Raw genomic sequence first — 22,774 nt, forward strand, 5'->3', positions numbered from 1 at the left:
ATTCCAGAACTCTGTCCTCGTTCTTAAGATTACCTACAAAAGGCACACACGCGTATCAGGATCAGCCGGATTCGTTGGCGCACCGAGATCATTGTCGGTGGAGGGTTTTCGTTATCGCTTTATCGACGCGGTGGTTGCTGGAAGTAATACGCTAAGTCTCTCTTCGATATAACGATAATCGTAACGTGCCAATCAGCCTCGCAATAATACATCAACGTCGTTACGTTCATATAAAAAAGTTCATGTCAGTGTAAAAAGGCGGAAACTCGTTTTTCCAAAATTTAATGAGAGGTTTTTAACTTTGATGAATATAGCGCGTATGTGTATTGTTATAATGATAATATTCTTTTATCATAATCCTGGTACGATGTTCTTCTGAAATCTGGAGTGTTTTCGAGACCTTTAGAAGCGCGATAAAAAGACCGACTTTTGCGTGCATTATCAATAACAAACTGGTGCGATACAACTAAGTGCAGAAAATATATACATTTTACTTAATACTTTTTCACTGGAGTCATTTTCCCGATCGATGATTTATCTCACGTCGAAGAAGAGCGACTTAGTAAAAAGGCAACACAAGTGTCAAGGTGAAAAGTGTCTGATTTCGTTTCCCTATTCGAGTTCACAGTAATACTAGTTCTCGAAATGCGCAGGAAACGAAGATCATATGTCGTGGGGGGGGCGGTGGGGGGGCATGTCGATAGGAAGTGAAAAGTGGACGTTCTCGGCACTTACCGTCGTACATGATGGGCACTCCGGTCTCGTAGTAAACGAGAGCCGGGAAAGAGAAGACGCCGATCTCGGCCGCGAGTTTGGCGTCGCTCGACTTGACGAACTGAATACCGTGCTTGTCGGTATCGTCGTCAATCGTCTCCAACTCCTCGAGGATCTCCGGGCAGGATTCGCACTTGTCGTCGTCTGTCGATCGTCGTGATTGGCGTTAAAATCGTGAGACCGGTTACGGATTCCCGTCGGTCTCGTCGTGCGACGAGATACATGGGTACTCACAGAAGAACACGGCGAGGTGCTCGACGTCGTTGATGAGCACTTGCAGCGTTTTCCTGTCGACGCTCTCGATAACGTCCGGCGTGGAGGTGCGAAGTTCGAGTACCCACTCCAAGATCGCTTCCTCGTGCATCATGTCACCCGCGTAAATCTGCCGGAACTTGTGCCGGTAGAACGCCAACGCCGGCAGCCCCGGCAGATCGTACTCCTTGTCGATTCCTTCGTCGGAGATCTTCACGAAGTCGATCTCCTTCTCCTCGCACTCGTCGTCAATGTTCTCGAGCTCCAGGAGGATCTTCTGGCTCTTCTTGTCTCCTTCTTTGTCTGCAAGCAAGTGACGTGCGATACATCGCGATTACTAGCCGACCGATTTGATCGAAGTACAGCGAGTTACAGAAAAAAAGACGTACAGAAAAAGACCACGACGTAATCGTTCTCGTCGAGAATGTTCTCCAACATCCTAGCGTTCACCTCCTCGATCTTCCCCGGAATCTCCAGAGTGTCCTCGTCGGTGATCCAAGACAGCACTTCGTCCTCGTCGTCGATATCGCCGGTATAAATCAGCGGGTCCTTGTTGCGGAAGAACGCGAGGGTCGGGAAATGCTTGACACCGTATTTCTTCGCGACGCTCGTGTCCTCGGTGGTGACGAATATGATGCCTGTCTCGTCGAGCTCGTCATCGATATTCTCCAGCTCGTCGAGAATGTTGTCGCATTCCTCCCCTTCGTCGCAGCTTCCACCTGACGTCACGATTTATCCGATTCAAATCGGAAGAAAGGCTTGTCAGATCGTCGATAATTTTATTAAGGCTTAAGAGATGAGTTATTTCAGAATCAGATTGTAATAATAATAATAATAACATATAATTTAAATATAATATTTAAATAATTGTAATATAATTTAAAAGGATAATGATTCTTTGAATTATATTGCAGTTATATTACATTATTTAAATTGTAACGCGCGGACTTACTGAAGTACACCACGACGTATTCGTGATCGTTTATGAGGTCCGTCAAGATTTCATCCGTGACTTCCTCGATGGTGGCGCTGTTCTTCTGCTGTATCAACCATTCGAGGACCTCGTCCTCGTTGAGCAGGTCGCCCTCGTAGATCGCCGGGATCTTGTCTTCGAAGTACACTAAAGTCGGCAGATGATCAATACCGTATTCCTTCGCCTCGGCGTCGTTATCCATACGCAGGATCACGATACCCTCCTTCTCCAGATCATCATCGATGTTCTCCAGCTCATTCAGTATCCGTATGTCCTGCTTGTCGTCCTTGTCGTCTACGAAAAGGAATCAGTCCGCCGGTTGTTCTCACTCGCGACTGTGCAACGTGCACCTTACCTAACGGGCAACAGTGGAGGAATGTTAAAAGGAGCTAGAAAGACGAATCGATCGCTTACAAAACAGGACTGCCATGTACGGCGAGGTCTCCAGGAGCTTCTCCAGCATCTCGTCCGTTACTTCCGGGATCTCAACGTGCTTCTTCTGGTGCAGCAGCCAGCCCAGCAATTGGTCCTCGTTCATGAGATCGCCTGCGACACGACCGTGAAATAATTTTCTCTCAGCGATCACCGTGCGAACACCTGATCTTGTTAGAAAATTTCTTAGGATCTAATTAGGATCTACTCCGATTTCTCGAGATCTACCAGTAGATTGGGGAAAGGATCAGACTTGAAGATTCACTTTAATTTAAAAATTTCGGCGGATACTGACCGTCGTAAATGTGCGGTATTCTTCGCTCGAAGAACACCAGCGTGGGAAGCGAGTCTATACCGTACTCCTTCGCCTCTTCTAGATCGCTGATTTTTACGAAGGCTATGTTGTGCTGGTCGCAGTCGTCGTCGATGTTCTCCAGCTCGCCCAACACCTTCTGACTCTTCTTTTGGTCTTTGTCATCTGTACAGAGAGTGGTGACGGAATCGTAAGCATCAGCGATCGGGACACGAGCGAGTGGGACTAGCGCGAGAAGAGTGTATTACTGACAGAAGAGGACGGCTACGTGCGGCATCTTCTCGATAACCATGTCCAACATCTCGTCGGTGATGTCCTCGATCTGGTCGGACTTTTGCTGCTGCTCCAACCACTTGAACACCTTCTCCTCGTCCTCGAGATTGCCCTGGTACACCATCGGGATGCCTTTCTCGAAGTAGAGCATCGTCGGTATCTTCTCGATGCCGAACTCCTTCGCCTCGTCCACGTTGTCGATCTTCACAAACGTCACGCCGAGCTGGTCGCACTCGTCATCGATGTTCTCCAATTCGTTGAGAACCCTCTGCGACTTACGGTCGTTGTTATCGTCTGCAGTCATCACAGATGAGTTCTGATATTATTTATTTTGACTTTCATCGAGATTAATACGGGACCTTCGCGCGTGCGACTTACAGAACAGCACGGCCAGGGTTTTCCCGTCCTTAATGAGACGGTCTAGCATCTCATCGGTGACGTCCTCAATCTCGTCCTTCTCGAGCTGCGACAGCAGCCACTCCAGGATCTCATCCTCGTTCTCTATGTCTCCTGCAACCATCGAGTCATTTTATTCTCGAGTAAGTCCGTACACACAAGAGAGTTTCTCTTTGTTGTCGGTTTACTTTGCCGCATGCTTTTTAAGTGTTATTCCTCTGGTCTCTCGATCCACCTACCCACCGTCGTAAACGTTTGGAATTTGCTTCTCGAAGTAAACGATCGCGGGCAGGTCGTCGATCCCGAAATCCTCCGTTGCCTTCTCGTCGTCGATTTTCACGAACTGGATCCCATGCTTGTCGCAATCGTCGTCGATCTTCTCCAGCTCGTTCAGAACTTGCATAGACTCGTCGTCGTCGTGATCATCTGCAAACACGAAGGCACGTTACGCGATGAGAGCGTAGAATGGGGCTCGAGGTAATAGCGAAAACGATACGAAAGGATGCGAACAGAACAGAACGACTAGATTGTCGATGCTTCCAATCAGTGTGTTCAAAGTCTTGGAGGTGACGTCTTCGATAACGTCCTCTTCGTCTCCCGTGCTCTTGTTCGCCACTAGCCATTCCAGCACATCTTCTTCTCTGCTCAGTTCATCTGAAGGCACATACTATGTATTAATTTCATTTATTCGTATATGATTACAATGTTTACTTATACGCGAATTATAATCGAGTTATTATAAATTTCGTGTGCACATATGTGTTACGCGTTCTAAGGTAAAAATCTAATCCTAGTTAATGACCAAATCTCCAACGTGACGATAAATTAAATGCCACTAAAATAAATATATGTGTGTTGAGTTAAGTACACAAAGTTGATTTTGTTGGAAGGTTCGAACATTTGAGGTTGAGAAAATTGTGTTATATTTTTCTGGTCTATGGAAAGATTTTAATTTATTTTTCATTTTCTCAAGAAACAGTTGGTTCGCGTTTCTTTACTTACTTTCGTAAATTATTGGAATTTGATGCCTGTAATACACAAGAGCCGGGAGAGGACCGAGATTATACTCGTCCGCGAGCTCCTCGTCTGCGATCTTTACGAAACCGATACCTAATTGATCGGCCTCGTCATCGATGTTTTCCAGTTCCTGCAGGGCCTTGAGACATTTTTTGCAGTCTGGTTTGTCTGTCCCATTTGAAATAAAAAAATGCATTATTGCGTGTAAAAAAATGTTTATTCATCGTCGAGCGACCGATGCCATAATTGATTATTCGGTCCACAAAAGTATGGCTTTACTCCATAATGAAATATGAGGAATTTCTTTGTCGTGTTGTTCAAACTTGATCTCGCTTCTTACGCGGCGAGTCACCCATCGCGATCGACAATGCCGATGAACGTTCGTGTTTTGTGTGTATGTTAGATCACAAAAATAAAATATACAAAATATATTTGCTGACCGCGCCTGCGACAGCTAATTCGATATTTCTCACGTCACGCCTTTCCGTTCTTTCTTGTTTTTATTTTCTGGGGGACAATCGTCTGATTAAATTACCTCAGGCACAAAGATGTCGAAACGATTGGATTAGTATACACAATCGCTTGCAAAGTCTCAGTTATGATACACATTATTCTATTCTAAACAGGGCAGGTGCAGATTGATGCATTCTACGTTCTACGCGAATCCGATCGATGCACACTCAAGATGCAAATGATAACAGAATATTCGCTGACGCGTTTATTTATTTTCTTTTCTTTTCTTTCTTTTTGATTAGCCGCGTGCCAAGAATCACGGTTCAAAGTGCTGATAAGTGAAAGAAAGAAGAACTCGGTAAGCTCTCGTTAGTTAGTCGACTCTCTTTACCAGGATCGTACATACTGCATTATTACTTCATATCAATCTCGCTAGTTCTATTAAAAGAAAAGAGAGGAAACGATTTTTCAGAGATCTCGTGAATTATATATCGTACGTCTGAGACGAGTGGAATATGTGTGAATGTGAGGGCTCTCCCTCCTTCATCGACATTCATTTTTCTTCGCGCACCCCGCATCTCTCTTTCTCTCCGCCGTCGAACGCGCACATTCGCGTCGGAGCGAGGTGCTGCAGGGACAATAGGGTAGATACAATTCTGATCACCAATGAATACACAGACGGTCAAGATAATGTGTTTCAATGAGAGACACGCTTGTGGTATCGATACTACACGGCGTATCGTCAGTACACCGTCAACCGCGGATGATGCACTCGCGAAAAATCACTTGGTTCTCGCAACATCGTCTCAACTCAGCGTTATCGAAGCCAGCTACGCAATTCGGTTTTCACAAAAACACCAGCTTCGCGTGAAAAAAAAGGAATGAATAAATCAACAAAAAAGAGAAAAAAGAGAGATGGTCGATTGAAGCGTTGCGATGGCGGCAATTAACGGCATAAACGGCGTAAAGTGATCTTTCATTAGTGCGTCAGCCGTCAGATATAGGATGCATGTAGTAGTATGTGTGTGTGGGTGTGTGTGTGTGTGTGCCTATGTGTTTGCATACGTGTGTGAAGAAGCGTAGGATGCGTTGGCACAGAGAATTTCAGAACATCGATCTCTCTTATGAATATGTACTTACTGGAACCGGCGCCCGCGCACCGCTGCGAATCCGGACCTATTCGTATCAACACACACAAGAATTGTCACATATATGTATTATTTACAAGTATGTCGTATATCGTCGAATCGCAAGGTGGACGACATGACGACTCCACAACGGGGACTCGTCACCGTGAATGTTCGCAATGTTGCGTCGAGTTTGCAGATCTGCGAGGTTGATCCGGCTCCTCCATCTTGCGATACGACCTTTTAACTCGATCGACATCGACACGATTGTCACGAACATTGATGGAAGACACAGACAATAGAGATAGAGATAGAGATAGAGATTGGAACGGACTTGACAGAGGTAAGAGACAAATCGACAATATACAATGCATCGTTTTACACAGAGAAGGACTCCTTCGCGGCTACGGCATTGATTTTTTTATTGTTCGGTTTTATCAACGAGATCGGCCGTCGTGAACGATAATTAGAATTATCAAGCGGTCGAAATGATGGATTTGCTGTTTCTTATAAAAGTCACTCAAATTTACATGACGATGCATTTTATATTTCTGATTGATATTGAGTGAAACTAGAAGAAGAAATACGCAAACATTTTGCTTCGGCATAACATATTTGTCTTTTAAACCTGTTATTTTGACCGATTCCGATGGAAATAGATCGCGTTGATTGTCGGCAGTTTTAGCGTCAAACGCACGGAAGAGCTGCGGGAAGATATCCAAGTCCTTCTATGTGTACGTGAAATTAGGATTACGATTATACAACTCAAGGTGCAAAATCGCACATAACGATATACATGTGTCTAACTACGATTAAGAACTTTGTAACAGTAGCAGCGAAAGATTCGATAAGCTGCTTTATTAATTCGTTCGTTTTACGACACGTTTGACGTTCGAGGTGCACGCGACATAGGTACGCGGCACCTCGGTGGATGACGGTAAATCTGCAGAAATGTTAATCGCAGTTTTTTACACCTTATGTACAACGGCGAGCAACCTGGTCGCACACGTGACGTACACAGAAGGGATTAGTAAGATGTCGGGCGATGAGACAAGTCAAGTGAACGACAGGTGTTCGGGTAGCGGTTCGGGTACATTACGTAGCGTCGCTGCGTATCCGTTGGTTTTTGGCGCCAACCGGCAACGATTAATTAGCCTAGAACCTAATCTCAGGTGGATCTCTCGAATCAGAGGAGGGAATTTTACGAGATACGAACCCTTAGGTCGTTTCAAACGGAATCGGAACGCTGACTGAGCGATTAGTCATCTCCCGATTACATTTTTGCCTTTCTTCTGTTACTTTCCCCAGAAGATCGTTTGTTCGTATCATAAGTGTCTCGTAAGAACTTTGTGGAACTTTTGTGTTATGTGGGCACATAAAATATAACATTGCGGGGCCGTGGGGACGGGGGTGAGGTCTCTCTCCAAGTACATCTTCCATATTTTAATAATTGTCATGAAATTATCATGAAATTACTACCGATTAAAATTGCGTCTGTTCGGTTTCTCGGCTGAAATCCGAATGATTTCATTAATATTTTATTAATTTCTGAATAATTTTCCATTAATCTTTAATTTCCGCTTTCAATTAATTTGTTGAATCATCCCATCGTGCACTCTACAGAGTTTATCGGATAGCTCAACACCGGCAGCCAATTCTTGGCCGAGCTTTCGCAATTACACATTAGCCAAGGTTTAATTTCTTGCTTTCAGTGACGCGGAGATTTTTGCTTGATATTTTTCGCATTAAATCAAGAGGTATAATATATGCAAAATTTTATATAGGATTAAACATCTAGTAGTCTATCGGTTTTTGGATTTAACTCTTGGATTTAATCAAATATTAGAGTGTATGGAGACTTATTAATTATCCATTTTAATTATTATTTATTGTTTACTTATTTTTTTAATCCCGATACATTTTAATATCTAGTGAAATTCGTCGCAAGAGTGTCGAAAACCGACAGAGTACCGGCTTCTGAATGTTTTGCCCTACTTTATGTGATGCAAACTTCCGATACTCGTTGTATATCTTATTTAAATATACTTTAGCATCTCTATACAGAAATATATGACGTGTATCATGTGTCATGACAACAAAGTATACAGGTGTATACTTGTCATGATAACGATTCGTGCGAGGCACATAAACACATGCAGCGCGAAATACTGAAGAAAATGGCTGGTTTGTTTTATGTTTGTACGTTAATTCTTCTCTGAATTACGAGCACTCGAAGAGTTCGGAAATTTTTTAGGCAGCGCGCGGTTCTTTGATGCCTGATGATTATAAAATGCACCGTGGCTTCACACCTCTCGCTTCTCGGCTCGAAACGAACGGGCGGCGCGTAACATTGTTGTGCGCGTCCAACAATTCGCCGCTCGTCAATATCTCCACGTAAAAAAGTCGTAGAGATACGCGGTAAATTGCATTCGAAAGCTGAGACTGCCCTCTTTCCAATGAAAGGATGTTCGTCTTTCTATATCGCTGATTAATTTAACGGTATATTGAGAACTCAATCCTCTCGCCTCTTCTCGAGCTAATGATAAATTTGGATTGAAACGCGATCTCGATTTCGAGCAACTTGAAGAAGGAAAGTAAAACAAAGCGCACTGTACAAAACATGATCTTTGATCTGTTGTAATATAAGATTGAATTGTAATTTAATGTTTGTATGAGCGGTTGGAATTTACGTTCTGTTTATGTATTGTTCATCTTAAAAATTGCGTTAGTAGATTTCTGATCGTTTGCCGGTAAAAATCCAGCAATGAATTATTGGCAATGATAGATAATAATAGATTCCTGGCCAATGGTTGACGGTCATAGATCGGCCAAGTGTTGGTTCTGTCGTCATGTCTGGCCATCCTATGTAGGTTCTAGAGCACATAATGAGTACGGATGAGTGAGGAGAAAGACTTACAAAAAAGAACCGCCACAAAGTCGGTATCCTCGACGATCTTCCCCAAAATTTTTGCGTTAACTTCCTCGATACGGTCCGGCAGATCCATCGCTTCTAAACTCGTCAGGAAATCCAGTACGTTTTCCTCGTCCATCAAGTCACCTGAAATCGGAGACGCATCGTGAATTTTATTCTATTTTTTTTTATTCTTCTTTGTCGTTCATGCATAAGAAAGTTTACACGTTCATTAATTCGTACGTTCATCAAATAATACACTTGCCTTATTGTAAATTATTGCATCCATATGTTTGAGATAATTGGAGAAATTATTAGAATTGAACATTGCAGGGAATTAGTGCGTGGTTTACCTTCATATATGATCGGTTCTTTCTCGCGGAAGTACGTGAGAGCCGGGAAGTTCTTGATGCCATATTGCTTTGCCAGTCGCTTATCATTGATCTTGACAAAGTCGACTCCAAAGTGGTCCGTATCGTCGTCAATTTTCTCCAATTCGGCCAAGACTCTGTCGCATGTGGTGCAACTTCGTGCATCTGCGAACAAGTCACCATTGAGCTGAGGAGAATAGTACCGAGCGTTACGAAAGATGAAACAAGCGTTACAAACGAAACAAGAATACACGACGAACGGGCAGCGGAATGCATATAACAATTAACATTCAATGTCTTTCGCTTTGTGCGTGTACTAAGTCAACTCGAAGAAAATGCCAAGTCAAGTTTACTCCCCCCCCTCTCTCTCTCTCTCTCTATCTCTATCCTTTTCTTTCTTTCGCTTTCTCGTTCTCTCTAGGACAAAGATGTACTCTCGGCCAGGAGGTACATTGGTCAGAAAAATTATATTAAATATAACATGACCTCCGGGGTAGACTGCGGTGTCGCACAAATGAATAATTCAGTCGCTCTCTGTTTGACTTGAAGCGCGCTTCGCAGCTACAGCTAACGAGGAATCGATTCTCCCTTTTCGCATTTTTACATTTAACACCGCTGCCTTGGCGCACGTTCTTGGCCGGCTACGCTTCATTCGAGCGTGCAGAGACCAAGCCGCTTCTGCGGCGTCGTCGCCGTCGTCGTCGTCGGCGATGGCGGCGGCGGCGGCGGCGGTAGCGGTGGTGGCGGCGGGTGTTGGGTTACAATCATTCGATATAGATATCGAGGTATTGCCCCCGATAGTTTTGCCTCGCTTGGTTATCCGCGTCTAGACTTGTGTCGCGAACGTCGCAGAGACCTTGATTCACGGCGAGCACGTCGCGTCGATGATAACGGGCCGAGGGCGACGATGTTACGCGTATCGTCGCATATACGCCGCACGTGCCCCGCCATTTTTGGTGACGACTTCCTCAGAATAGAGCTAGAAGAAACGGGAGAGGTGGTTCTGATTCTCTTCCCCTCTCTTTCTGTCGTCTTCTCACTTGCTCTCGTCTCTACTATCTGTTGCTCTCATACATTCTCTCTCTCTCTCTCTCTCTCTCTCTCTCTCTCTCTCTCTCTCTCTCCCTCTCTTTCTCTTTCTCTCTCTCCCTCTCTCCCTCTCTCTCCCTCTCTCTCTCTCTCTCTCTCTCTCTCTCTCTCTCTCTCTCTCTCTCTCCCTCTCTCTCTCTCTCTCTCTCTCCCTCTCTCTCTCTAGATTTGTCTGCATCTGTAACCGCGAGTAGGAGACCACCTTCTCTACCATGTTTCTTTACTGTGATGCGAATCGTGTGTCTGCTTCAGTCTTTCTATCTTTCTCTCTCCCTCTTTCCCTCTCTATACTCTTTGTCCGTCGCTCCGCCATCACTGAGAGTAACGTAATAGCGTTTAACGGACACCCCCGCGAAACAGTTGGCAGAACAGTCTGACTAAGAGGCAGAAAGCGAGAGAGAGAGAGAGAGAGAGAGAGAGAGAGAGAGGGGGGGGGAGACACGCGAGAGAGACAGAACGGTGAAATCCTCGAAAATCTGTGCCAAATAAATTGGACCGTATCCACCGGTTGCTGCCGTAATAGTCGAAAGTCAAGAGAAATTAGACGATAACCCGTACAGAGCGGCTATGGACGGAAAAGGGTCAGTTGAAAGGAGCTTAGGAGCGCGCAGGCATGTCGAGTGACAGATGTCTCAACGGCTTAGCGCTAATTAACGATCGATGAAAACAAGTTGAATTTTGCGAGTATTTCCACCGAAGGACTCCCTCTTCCAACGAAATATGGTCGCACGTTTAAGTTCGATCCTCTTCGAAATTCCTGTCACTCACGTTAGATATTATCGAGATCCCAAAGAGGATCTTAACATCAGAATTACCGAAGTTTCACATTTTTCCAACATTTGTTAGAAAAAATACGTTATTATATAAATCTGAATAATTTTGGTAAGAAATTATAAATCGATTATTTTCGATCGCTTGGTAGTTCTAGTGTTAAAGATTGGAGATCGGAGATCACTTTTAGGAGGTTAGAAGTTCGCGATTATAATAAACTAGAAAAATTGGAAAAAATTGAGAAGAAGAGGAAAGAACTGTTGATGTTCTTCTTCATTGCAAAATTATCTCCGAGTACTCTACATAAACGCACCGGGTTTTCTTAACGATTCGTGGAGAACGCAGGCGCCGGGCGCGAATTGCTGCTAAAGAACCATGGGAATCGGAGCGAACGGATATAAATACACGCGTGGCGTCGCACAAACGGGCCTATTTATATTTTTTTATTGTACAGTTTATACGCGTTTCCGAGGAATCATCAGGGGCAGAGTAAAAATACGGTAGCGAGATCGTTCGCATATTTCATCGTAGAACACGACGAAGGCGCAAGATGTGAGATTCCTATTTGAAAGGCATCACGCGAATGTACCCGCGTCGAAACTTCGACCTTATTTTAGCCTTGAACCGTCCAACATTTATAGATTCCGGAGGATTAATGGATATTTAATTTATGTAGAAACTGAAATACAGCGTTTTCTAACCAGACAGAAAACACTTTGCCATTTGTGGCTTCTTAAGAGGATCTCTCGGCATAATTGTAGGTTACAGTCAAAGCAGCTTCGGAAGTGGCATATTGAGGTAGGTCGAAAGTAGGATAAAAATTTCGACTAGGGCACATACAGGTTGTCGCTCAGAACAACTCGCGGACACGAGGTGCACTCGACATTCCACGTGTCATTTTCGCGAGATAACAACAGGCGACACTTCGCGTCTGCATCATTATCCTCGATTAAAGATGACAGGTGCGCTTTCGGAACTATTTCGTTCGTCGTCACATCGACAGCTGCCACGAGACGCGAGGGTTAACTAAATTACGCTGGTATTTGGCGAGGAACGCGTCTTCAGCCTCAGCTGTTGGATCAACTTCGATTGATCGCCTGGCGACTCCTGATCTTACTTGACAATCGCGGATTTGCCGGTTCAATCGAATGCCTAACTCAACGAATTTTGTCATATAGCAGAATGAGCCTTCTCGAAGAGACAGATAGATGTTGATTGTATTTTTTTCTAGTTTTCGTCAGTAACATTTTCAGCATTTGACATGAGAGACATACATTGGAACATTGCAATGACAAAAGGAAAGGAATTGAACGCGAAAGAAATCTAACTAAAACGAACGGGCTTGATAACTCTCTTTCTCCCACTTCACTATCATACTGCTGAAAGAAGGGTGGACAGTTCAAGGGATGACAGAGAGTAGACTTATCTACTCTACTGTCACAGAATAGACAGAGAGTTCTCTTATGACCGATCGAGGGAAAATCGTGGGCGCGATCGCGTTGGACAAAAAGATAAAAAGATACGCGATATCATGTCTTTCCACCAAAAAGTTTCTCTGAGAAAGAGAGACAACGAGATCGAACAACGACGGCCAGTGCCTAGTTTACGAGCCACTAAAAATACAAGAACGAACGGCCTCGCCCATATGCCCGCCGTTGTCGTCTTTTCGTCTTTTCGTCTTCTCATCTTCGCCGTCGTTGTTGTCCGCGGACATCTTAGCCAAGGGCGCGCGCGACGCTCTCGTTTGTCACAATTATGTAGAGTAATGACCGACATTACAGTATGAGAGAAACCAAGGCACAGAACATTCTCTTTCTCTTTCTTTCTCCCTCTTTCTTCCTCTCCCTCTCTCCCCCTCTCTCTCTCTCTCTCTTCCCCCTTCTCTCTCTCTCTCTCTCTCTCTCTTTTTCTCCTCGTGGCGCGTTCAGCTCGCGTTTGGATCGCCGCCGCTTTTCGTTAAGTGCGCGCAGAGAAAATCAAATTAGCAGAAAGAGATTCTTTCCGCAGCAGCCACCGGCAAGAGGCGGGAGCACCGCGGGAGAGCTGCTCTTCGGGTTTCGGATTTCTGCCGAAATAACGAGACCGGTCTCTCGACGTCGAGTAGCGCGGCAACATAAATAAACTGCCGCACGCGAAGAACGCGCGAAAAACAGGCGCGAGTGCGAGCGCGGAGAATTCGAAGCGGAAATTGAATCGCGCGCTAATCACCGTCGCAAAATTTCGAGTTCACACTCTGCACCGCCTTGCCGCGATGTAATTATACACGCGTCTCTCGCGAATAGACATGGCTCTCTACTCGAGGGCGGCAGAGAAAGAGAGACTGGGAGAGAAGTAAGAGACTGTGGGTGAGGAGGAGATCGCACGATGACTGACAGCGAGAAATCAGAATGTGAAATTCAACGGTAAACAACTTCAATCACGCCAATTATTCGAGTCGCCACGTCGCACGCGCGCACGTTACGATAAATTCGTGAAATTTATTGCGGTTACATTCTCAAATTCGCCCTCTCGGATTAGTCACTCGCGCAACACACGCACGAAAGAGTGATTTTTCAATGAGGTTTTCGGGTCCCCGGCATAGAGATTCGCGAGAGGTTCGTCTGAGTCACGATATCGCCAAGTGTCAACCACGGAACGATTTTCCCGACGGAAATGTCGATTTTCTAAAAAGAAACGCGCGAACCTGTTTTTCCTCTTCAGTTAGTCCACTTCCCCACAGCCTTGCGTCCGTCACTGTATTAATTTCGCCAAGAGATGCGTAACTTTCCTCCTCTCTCTTTCCCCCAGAAATAGAACGTACACGGGATATTCGCGTGCGTGCGTAGTTAAATAAAACTAACTCACGTCGCACGTGCGTGGAAAATTTCGCGGCCGCGTTTGCGAACGGCAACCGTGACTTCACTGGTAATGCACGTGGGTGCATATCATATAGATACGCGTGGCTTTTTAGTTTATCAAAAACTGCGAAAAACTATATGCGTGTGTGTCGGAAAATGGCTAGAAATAAATCTACTTTTAGAGAAGAGAAGATTTTATTATATATAGAAATATAGATTTATATCATATTTATTTTTTTATAAATATATATTGTTATATTTATGATAAGTTTATGATAAATAAATTACTTTTATTGATCTCAGGCTTAATTCAAGACTTTGTTATATAGAAGTGATTGTAGAATTTCTATTAGAAATATCTTCTTTAATTATCAGAAAAGTAATAAGGATGATAAAACTGTGGTGATAACGCAGACATTGAAATATTTAAAGAATAAAAAATATTATTCGATAAATATTATATATAATGACATATTTTTTTACACTAATATACCTATCTCTACATTGAAAACGAAACCTTTTTGAACGAGGAAAATGTACATTTTCATAGAAGCACAGCATTTTATGCAAGCAATTGTTTATTCTATTTAAATAAATCTTCTATATTAGAAGATTCAAGTGAATGTGTTATAATGTCTACCGAATATAAATATTTTTTCTCTCAGTGCATCGATAACGCGTATCGTGAGTAGCGTTTATTATTGTATCGTATCGTTATGCAAACAAACGTACGCACGGCAGTGTATTTGCGCGCATATATTTGAGGGATCCGTTGACCCGACAGCTTTCCTCTTCCTCTCGGTAGAGGTTCCGGGAAACAGGGCCACGTGTCCACGTCGGAGTGAGTGTTCCACGTCGCCGTGACGCAAAGACGGAAGGAGCATCATCTCGCGCGCACGATCTTCGTCGGATGACGAGGAGAGATACGAATAATTTTAGATTTCTAGCCGAAATCGTGTGTCTAAGGTTCTCGAGATGTCTCTTTCGCTGTTATCGCACGCACGATTATAAATATATTATAAATAAATATCATATATTATAAATAAATATCATCCTATATGTGCGATGGCCACTCGCGCATTCTTTCGATGTGTTTCCATATGAAAAAGAATTTGATTTGTATGACTGATTTTCTATTGTCCGGATTATCAGACGAAAAATCGGTTGTAGGAATACGAAGATTCTTATAGGGGACTTTTGTTCACCGACTTCTACGTATTTATTAGACCGCTGACTCTGGACGATTGATGGACGCCATATTATCATAATGTATACAATGTGATAGTTACAATATGTAATCTTCACGATTACTTTAACTGGAAAAATAGTACGTCTTCCCCCTGCCGTGTTCTGTTTTATTAAAACTACAAATATATTGTTTTTCATATTTTTATTAAATTCTCCTTGCTTTTTTGTCCATTTTGGATATTTGTTATCTATTGACACGTATACCGTTCGTTTTTGGTACTTTCAAATGTTTATATGTGTTATATATATTATAAATGTTTATTGAACATTTTTTTTATTCTAATATCGGCTTCGTGCTATCGACTTTGTTTCTCGATACAATTTATACGTGTATACTTCAAATAATATATTCTTTTTCATGAACGAGTTCCCGTCTAGTCCTCATTCTGTTACTCAGGCTGCGATTTTTTCCGCGCATATAAGTAAAGCAAAGAGACCTCAATCGCAGAGATCGACGTACGCTAATCTAGAAGAAAAGAATTCGTCGTATGGCGGGCATGAGCCGCGAGGACGTTGCAGCTGGAAATAGGTTCGACGCGACGGCTCGTCGTCTGGGTTCTCCGACATTTCGGCTGCCGATTCTATCGTATCTCTCTCGATAGTCATTCTCCTTTCCTCTTATACGCGTGGTCTCTCTCTCTCTCTCTCTCTCTCTCTCTCTCTCTCTCTCTCTCTCTCTCTCTCTGCGTTCGAGATTCGCGGATCTTCGCTGCAGATCTTGGGGCGCGGGAGATGATCTCTGGCTTTCAGGTGCGCTCGTGCAATCAGACTCTTCTCGATTTAATGATTCTTTCAACGTGCAAAATGTCTTCTCGTTTCCATTGTTCGCGCAAAGTTCGTCCACATCGCGGAAACACGGTTTATTTAACGAGACGGAGATGTGCGCGAAAAACTGCCGAAAATCTTCTCGAGTCAAAGTTTTGTCCCTATTCTCGAGTTGAATCGCCCGATATTTTTTTAGACTCTGGAAAACCAATGGAGCTTTAATTTATGCCGAAACTGACATCCTACTCAGCGTCTCTAAATGACAGACGCGTAATTTCCCAGGTTCTTACAAACTCCCCTCGGCAAAGCTATGGGTTAATTAGAATAGCCTATAATTTGATATAGGCTTCAAAGCGTTAATTAAATTAGCGTCAGATGAAATATCGAGGTCGGAAGTAGGATCGCAGAATTTAGTCTTGGGACGTCTCTCGTACCGTAAGCTGTAGCTAGGGAAATTCTTCATTCTGAGTTTCATTCACGGTATACAGTCGGAACCGAGGACGCGGCATCTGGAAATAGGTTCGGCACGTGAGCTCGTCGTCCGGGTTCACCGCGGATCCTCCGCGCGGCTCTTCCGGACCTTCCGAGCACTTCGTGTACTGCATGGCGATGCATTTGTAACATTTGCCGGAGGTGTAAGGAAAGAGAGAGAGAGAGAGAGAGAGAGAGAGAGAGAGAGAGAGAGAGAGAGAGAGAGAGAGAGAGAGAGAGAGAGAGAGAGACGGCCTTCTCGAGGGACCATCGTCGTCGTCGTCGTTGCGGTCGACCGGTCCAGGGTCTCGCGACGACAGGTCCGCGACGACGACCAGCCGAACAATACGACCTACGATGCGCGGCTGGGACGACATGATGTTTTCAGCGGGGACGATAGCCATGCGAGGGGTTCGGTGGTAAGAGCGCGAAAATAACTCGAACGTGTGCTAAAAGCGGCGTCCACCGGAGCGCCAGCCTCGCTACAGCGTGTTCAAGAAACGAGCGGTCCGCCGACGATCGTCCGGAGGAATCGGCCGGCCGACCGCGAATTTCAGACTCGAGTTCGAAACGCGCCCGGGCTCTTCGATCCTGAGCGAAGTCCGTCACCGAGGTCGCCATCGCGAAGACCTTGCTCTGGGTGCGTGTCGGGCACAAGCTAAATGTGTCTCTCTGAGTGTGTCTTCCCAAGTAATTCCTAAACTGTACCGCAAACATCCAAAAGATGTCTTTGAGATATCTCGAAATTGCGGCCGTATTTTCAACCTGAAGTATCTCAAATAGATTTATATAGATTTATGTTTATAAGTAATATTTATAGGAAATACTAATGGAGATTGAATTTACATAGAAACTGAAATCTTACTTAGTGCCTTGTACAATTTGCCTTCTTAAGTAACTTCTTAAGAGAACCTTTCGGCAAAGTTATGTTGATTAAATCGAATAACAGGCTTCAGTGTGTTAAATGAGCGTTAAATGGAATATTGAGGCCGAAAATGGTATCAAACTTTCTCCAGTCGGGATCCCATCTGAAAAATACTAAGACTAGTCGTCTTAGACGTCTCTTGGGATGTCTTTGGGATGTATTTTAAACATTTGTGCTGTCCGGGACGCGACGATCCTAGGAAAGAAACGAGACTCGGAGCTAAAAGGGCGTACTTAATACTCGATACGCGTTCAGGACAAGGTCCTCAGGTCCTCAGGGGAGATTGGCGGGCGATGTCCGGGACCGTCCGACAATTTTGTGCAACAAGTGGCCCTCCGTCGCACGCGCGTTATCGCGCGATTTCGCGATTCATCTTTAAATATAGCACGCTCTTCATTCTGAAACTTACGATCGCGTTACACGCCCGTCGCATTCCCGAAGACGGTGTACTTTGAGTCGACGCGGTAAAGGCGGCTCCGCGCTCGTGCTTAGCCGCCGGGTGCTCGCACGATACACGTCGGTGTGTGTTCCCGCGGCCGAAAATCCGGGGTCGATTATATCACGCAGTGTTACGAAAAGATGATTCAAGAGAAAATCGCGGCGAGAATGCGAGAGCTCTCGGGCGCTCGCTCGCTCGCGATACATACACCAACGAACAGGTTGTTTGGCAACCCGATTCCTTGGCTATGCCTGGAAACATTATTCTTCGTTGCACGCGGTGCGCACTTATGGGCACGTCGCGCGCGTGTGTGGTTAACCTTTGTTGTTCCCTGCGAGCCTTCGAGTCTCATCATCTCCGCGAAGGTGATTGCCCGTCATCGCACGTCAATTTCGCGCGACCTGTTGAACGTTGGATCTTTTGAACATTCAGTCGTGCAACCGTTTCGGAACAGTTGGAACATTTTCCAGCGCTTCAGAATGTAGTCGATAGTGTTCAATCGGAGAATTAATTTCCGAAAAATTTGCAGGAAATTTGAGGTCTCCTATTGGCCATCAGCGATGTGTTCTGAAATGTGTTCAGCGAAAGTGACTCACATGAGTAGGTCTTGAAGGTCAGTGTACACTGTTTAAATAATTGTCGTATTAGACGTGATTTTAGATCGGATGACACATCAGTGATCACCATTCGTTTACTTTTGCCGTGCTTACTGCCGTGCGTCAGCCTAATGAGTCAATCTCGCTATATGTGCTTCCTGGGTCACTCTAACAGCGAGATGTTCAAGTCTCTGCTTTCGCTTCGGTTTTCGAGTTCGAATGTGTACAACGGCTGGGCCGGAGGTACTTGAAAATACACAAGCGCTTCGTGCTTGTAGATTAGCTATCCGAGAACGTATCGAATGCATTCTCTGAAACCTATACTAACCTATTTTGAATGTATTTGGCTTTCAGTTTTGCCGAAAGGTCCTTTTAGGAGGACAGCTTTGACGAAAATACTCCTACAAGGCAGGCTTTGACGAAAATACTCCTACAAGGCAGGCTGAATCTGAAATTTTGATTCTACTTTTGACTTCAGTATTCCACTTAACGCTCATCTCTCAACATTCTATCAATCTATTTGGATTGTATCTGCATCTTTGCCGAAAGAGTCATCCTTAAGAACCTACAAGTGGCAATTTGTGTTTTCTGCCATTTCAAGGCATCGAATAGGACTTCGCTTTCTATATAAATGAAACCTCCATTCATTCTTCGGAGTCTAGAGACGTTGGACAGTTCAGCTCGAAAATAGGGCGAAAATTTCGACTCGGGATCTTCAGGGAGCTAATCCGAAGCGCGTACACAAAGGTGCAATTTGGCGCGCTGCCATGCGTGAGATACGACCTTCGGCATATATTCGAAGCTATCACGATTCGATATACCGGTCCGAATAAATCTGCAGAGTTAAATTGCTCGATTTATTCCGACGGTTTTCCGTCCGCGCTCACACGCGTGATTTGTACGGGGGATGTAATGCGAATTAAATAAAGCGCTTACGCGCTTGACATCGGACTCTTAGTTGAGCAAACTCGAAACGGTCTGTCCTACTGAGCGGTCGTGTGGCACTTGGCAGAGGCGGAGGTTTTAATACCTGTTAATTCTCCTCGCGAGAGCCATTGTCTCTTTCGCGAAGCGGACGGCACGTATCCTGCGCGCGAGCTCTCGATTCTCCCTTCGCGTCGATCGTAGTCGAGAAGCCGCGGTTATTTTTCTTTCGCCTACCCTCGCGCTCCTTCCTCCTGGTTGCATGTGGAGCAACGTCAATGACGGGCGGTGTTCCGTAACTCCGACTTTCATCGACTCCCACTCGCGTTATGTAATCCGCTAACGACAGTGTCGGGGAACGTTTCAATGCGCTTTCACGGTTAAATAAAAATAAATCGATTTATTATTGTACGAAGCGGAGGAACATCGCGGAGCCGGCACTGTGCGGGAGCGTGTATCCTCTCACCGAGCGATGTGATTTGCTTTTGAAAAGAGGCTGGAGGTATACACATGGTACCTCGTAAAATATTTGGATTCTTCGAGGAAGGCCAGGCGGATCCGTTACAGTCGTTGTCCAACGCGGAGACGGCTATGCCGTGCGGCTCGGGTTCTCGCGGAAACTTGTTCTCAAAAAATGCCCGTGCAGCCGTTTCAACGCTGCGATTCGAGCTTGCTCCCAAGGTCTTGTGCGTTCGCTATCATCTTTGCCTGGCGTTACGGCGCTTCCCGTTTATCACAACATACCCGCCGCCGCTCGTCGCACACGCCATGCCATCTTACGTTTCGCGAATATTTCGAATTCGAAACATTCGGTTGCGAGTTTAAAGTCTCGCCCGACGTGAATGAGTTCTCGTTGCTGTCGTATAGAATCGTTCAAGAGACACGTGTGACTTAACAATTTGTACATACACACACACACACACACACACACACATACATACTTGTACCTTCTCGCATACGCGGCTGGAAGAAAGAAAAAAGGCGGAGAACGGGAGTACTTGTTCATCTTGTTCGTATTAACGAAACATGATATATCCCTCGAATAAAAAAGTAAGCAGCACAGCCGCAAATCGCATGTAGCATCCCGCTTAGGGATGCCAAGCCGCACGAATCGAAACGTGAGTTCGATGTCGATACGAATATAGACGCGGGTAACTATATCGAGCGTCACGCGAGATTTTGCTGAGAGACCGTGTTTCGCGCAAGTCAACTCTCTCTCTCTCTCTCTCTCTCGTACGCATCCTCTGCTGCAATTAATTCCGACACGAACAAAAGAACGACTATTCGAACGCGGATACGACCATGATTGTCGAGCGCGACCGTATAACTTTCGCGTTACGACTTCAAATTCGCGAGCCGCGCGAGCGTGTCCTCTTCCGCTGTCGTCGCGCGCGCGCGCGAAACATGTTACCTTGATGGAAATCGATCAGAAGGGGGTTCATGTGCGTGAATGAGTCGAGGCTGAGGAACGCGCCGTAGCCCCGTAGCTGTCGTCGTTTCGCGGACTCGCGTTCGGGGCGATTGTTCCCCCTCCCCTCGCGAGAGAGATCGTCTCTCTCTCTCTCTCTCGCGGTTACATCAGCATCATCGGCTTACACACTTACACCAGTACACAGCGACAAAGTCCTTCTCGTTGAGGAGCCGCTCGAGTTGCTTGGTGGTGACTTCCTCGATCACCGGCTCGGCCTTCTGCCTACCGGCCGAGCCGCGGGGCGAGGCCGACTCCTCGGCTTTCGTCCTCGCGGCAGCGTCGGCGTGGCCGAGAAGGGCCGATACCAACGCCAACACGGTCAGCAGGACGATCGTCCTCGGGTATTCCGTCGTCGGCATCGTAGGGCCGCGGGCAGTAGTACTCCGCCTTCTTCTACGCCAGCACCACCACCATCGGCCGAACCGCACCGCCGAACCGTCGTTCGCCGTCGACATCGCCGCACTGACTGCCGCGCACCGGCTATTTTTGATTTTTCGGACAGCGTGAATCTCACGCAGGGAGAGAACAGCCACGACGAGAGCAATGCCGATGACGATGACAGCGACGACGGCGGCGGCGGCGGCGACGGCGGCAGCGACGGCGACGACGTTGAGCGATCGCGAGGACGTTGTAACTTCATCTCACATGGCGCTTCATCCCTTGTCTCGACGTCTGTCTTTTCCGCGGTTCTTTTTCTCTTTATCTTTTAAGGATCTTTTTTTCTTTAAATGACAGCTAAAGCAAATGTCTTAATTGGGGACAGTATCTCGGTCTGTGACAATCGCACACCCGTTTTCCTCAATAAATCAGCTGAGAGGGATATATATTTATCCTAAATATGTGTTCTCTCTCTCTCTCTCTCTCTCTCTCTCTCTCTCTCTCTCTTTCTCTCTCTCTCTCTCTATTTCTTACTCTCTTTTACTCTGAATTTTATAATACATATATTATACGACAATGAGCTTTCCTAAAATTTGCAGGAAGTATAAAAAGAGAAATTAAGAATTTGCATTAATATTTCGAGAGAGATTCAGAGAAAGGCGACATTTATTTTCTTAATGTCACTTTCAATGACACACAGAAATAATATATGAATGAATACATCAATAGAAAGATAATAAACTCGACAGTTTAATTACGCGTTAGCATCGGCATACCTAATTGCTCATCGGTGAAGACAATTTAATCCAAGTGTCACGTTGTGTTAACGCACACCACATTATAGGCGGGTTATAAATATCGCAATTATCGCACGACACCATCTTGTCTAAAAGAACTTATCCGAATGGAAAAAAGTTCGATGTTATCGTATTATTACAGTTTTGCGGTACAAAACGCAAAATAATATTATCAGTAACTTTTGCAACCATCCCATTTAAATCCAGACTTTGTCCCGAGCGACAAAGGGGGCAAACTTTGTCACGTGTTACTCAGCACGAGTAACCCTTCTTTCATGAAGCCGACCAAATGAATCGATCCGGCGAAAGCGCGCATAGATGCGATCTGCTTACATACTTTTACGTACATGTCATTTATAATGAATTAAAAAATCTCCGATGTACACGATTGTGAACCGAAAATGCTATCCGGGGAATGTAATGCGAAAATTTAATTATTTATTTTTTCCTATCTTCTAACAAGGATATGAAAAATATCCTTGAGTTTGATATGAATAATATCCTTGAATATTCTTGAGCAATGCACTCTGAATTAACGACACCGGTATTTTTATATCAGATATTATCTGACTGGAGAAAAAGAGATATCACCAAAACGGGGAATGGGGGAGAAAGGAAGGAACAAGTAAGTCATAAGACTTATAATCGCGAATGATTTTGTTCTTGTAATAATTTTGCAACATCTTCTCTGAATGGTCAAGAAGAATCGAGAGAGAAGGGACTTATCAGCTTCTCACAAAACGAACTTTAAGGCGCGATGGTGTGAAAGTA

General features: G+C 44.9%; 1 protein-coding gene across 2 annotated transcripts in view; it reads right to left on the reverse strand.

Moving 5' to 3' along the window:
• hlk (hulk) overlaps positions 1-21,320 on the reverse strand; it is a 38,081-nt gene extending 16,761 nt beyond the window's left edge. Inside the window, exons 1-15 of one of the 2 annotated variants that reach the window (XM_011138871.3) lie at positions 20,962-21,320; positions 9,275-9,457; positions 8,928-9,068; positions 6,024-6,059; positions 4,416-4,598; positions 3,924-4,067; positions 3,657-3,839; positions 3,396-3,527; positions 2,997-3,311; positions 2,727-2,909; positions 2,414-2,545; positions 1,979-2,293; positions 1,416-1,745; positions 1,009-1,329; positions 736-918 (exon numbers count right to left, since the gene is read on the reverse strand). In XM_011138871.3, coding sequence (XP_011137173.2) covers positions 736-918; positions 1,009-1,329; positions 1,416-1,745; positions 1,979-2,293; positions 2,414-2,545; positions 2,727-2,909; positions 2,997-3,311; positions 3,396-3,527; positions 3,657-3,839; positions 3,924-4,067; positions 4,416-4,598; positions 6,024-6,059; positions 8,928-9,068; positions 9,275-9,457; positions 20,962-21,283 — 3,103 coding nt within the window. In that variant the 5' untranslated portion in view covers positions 21,284-21,320. The remainder of the gene's footprint in view (positions 1-735; positions 919-1,008; positions 1,330-1,415; positions 1,746-1,978; positions 2,294-2,413; positions 2,546-2,726; positions 2,910-2,996; positions 3,312-3,395; positions 3,528-3,656; positions 3,840-3,923; positions 4,068-4,415; positions 4,599-6,023; positions 6,060-8,927; positions 9,069-9,274; positions 9,458-20,961) is intronic. The other variant, XM_011138873.3, reaches the window with a different exon arrangement.
• Between the last annotated feature and the right edge of the window lie 1,454 nt (positions 21,321-22,774).

Source organism: Harpegnathos saltator, unplaced genomic scaffold (genome assembly GCF_003227715.2).
Source record: "Harpegnathos saltator strain DR-91 unplaced genomic scaffold, Hsal_v8.6 scaffold175, whole genome shotgun sequence".
Lineage (NCBI taxonomy): Eukaryota > Metazoa > Arthropoda > Insecta > Hymenoptera > Formicidae > Harpegnathos > Harpegnathos saltator.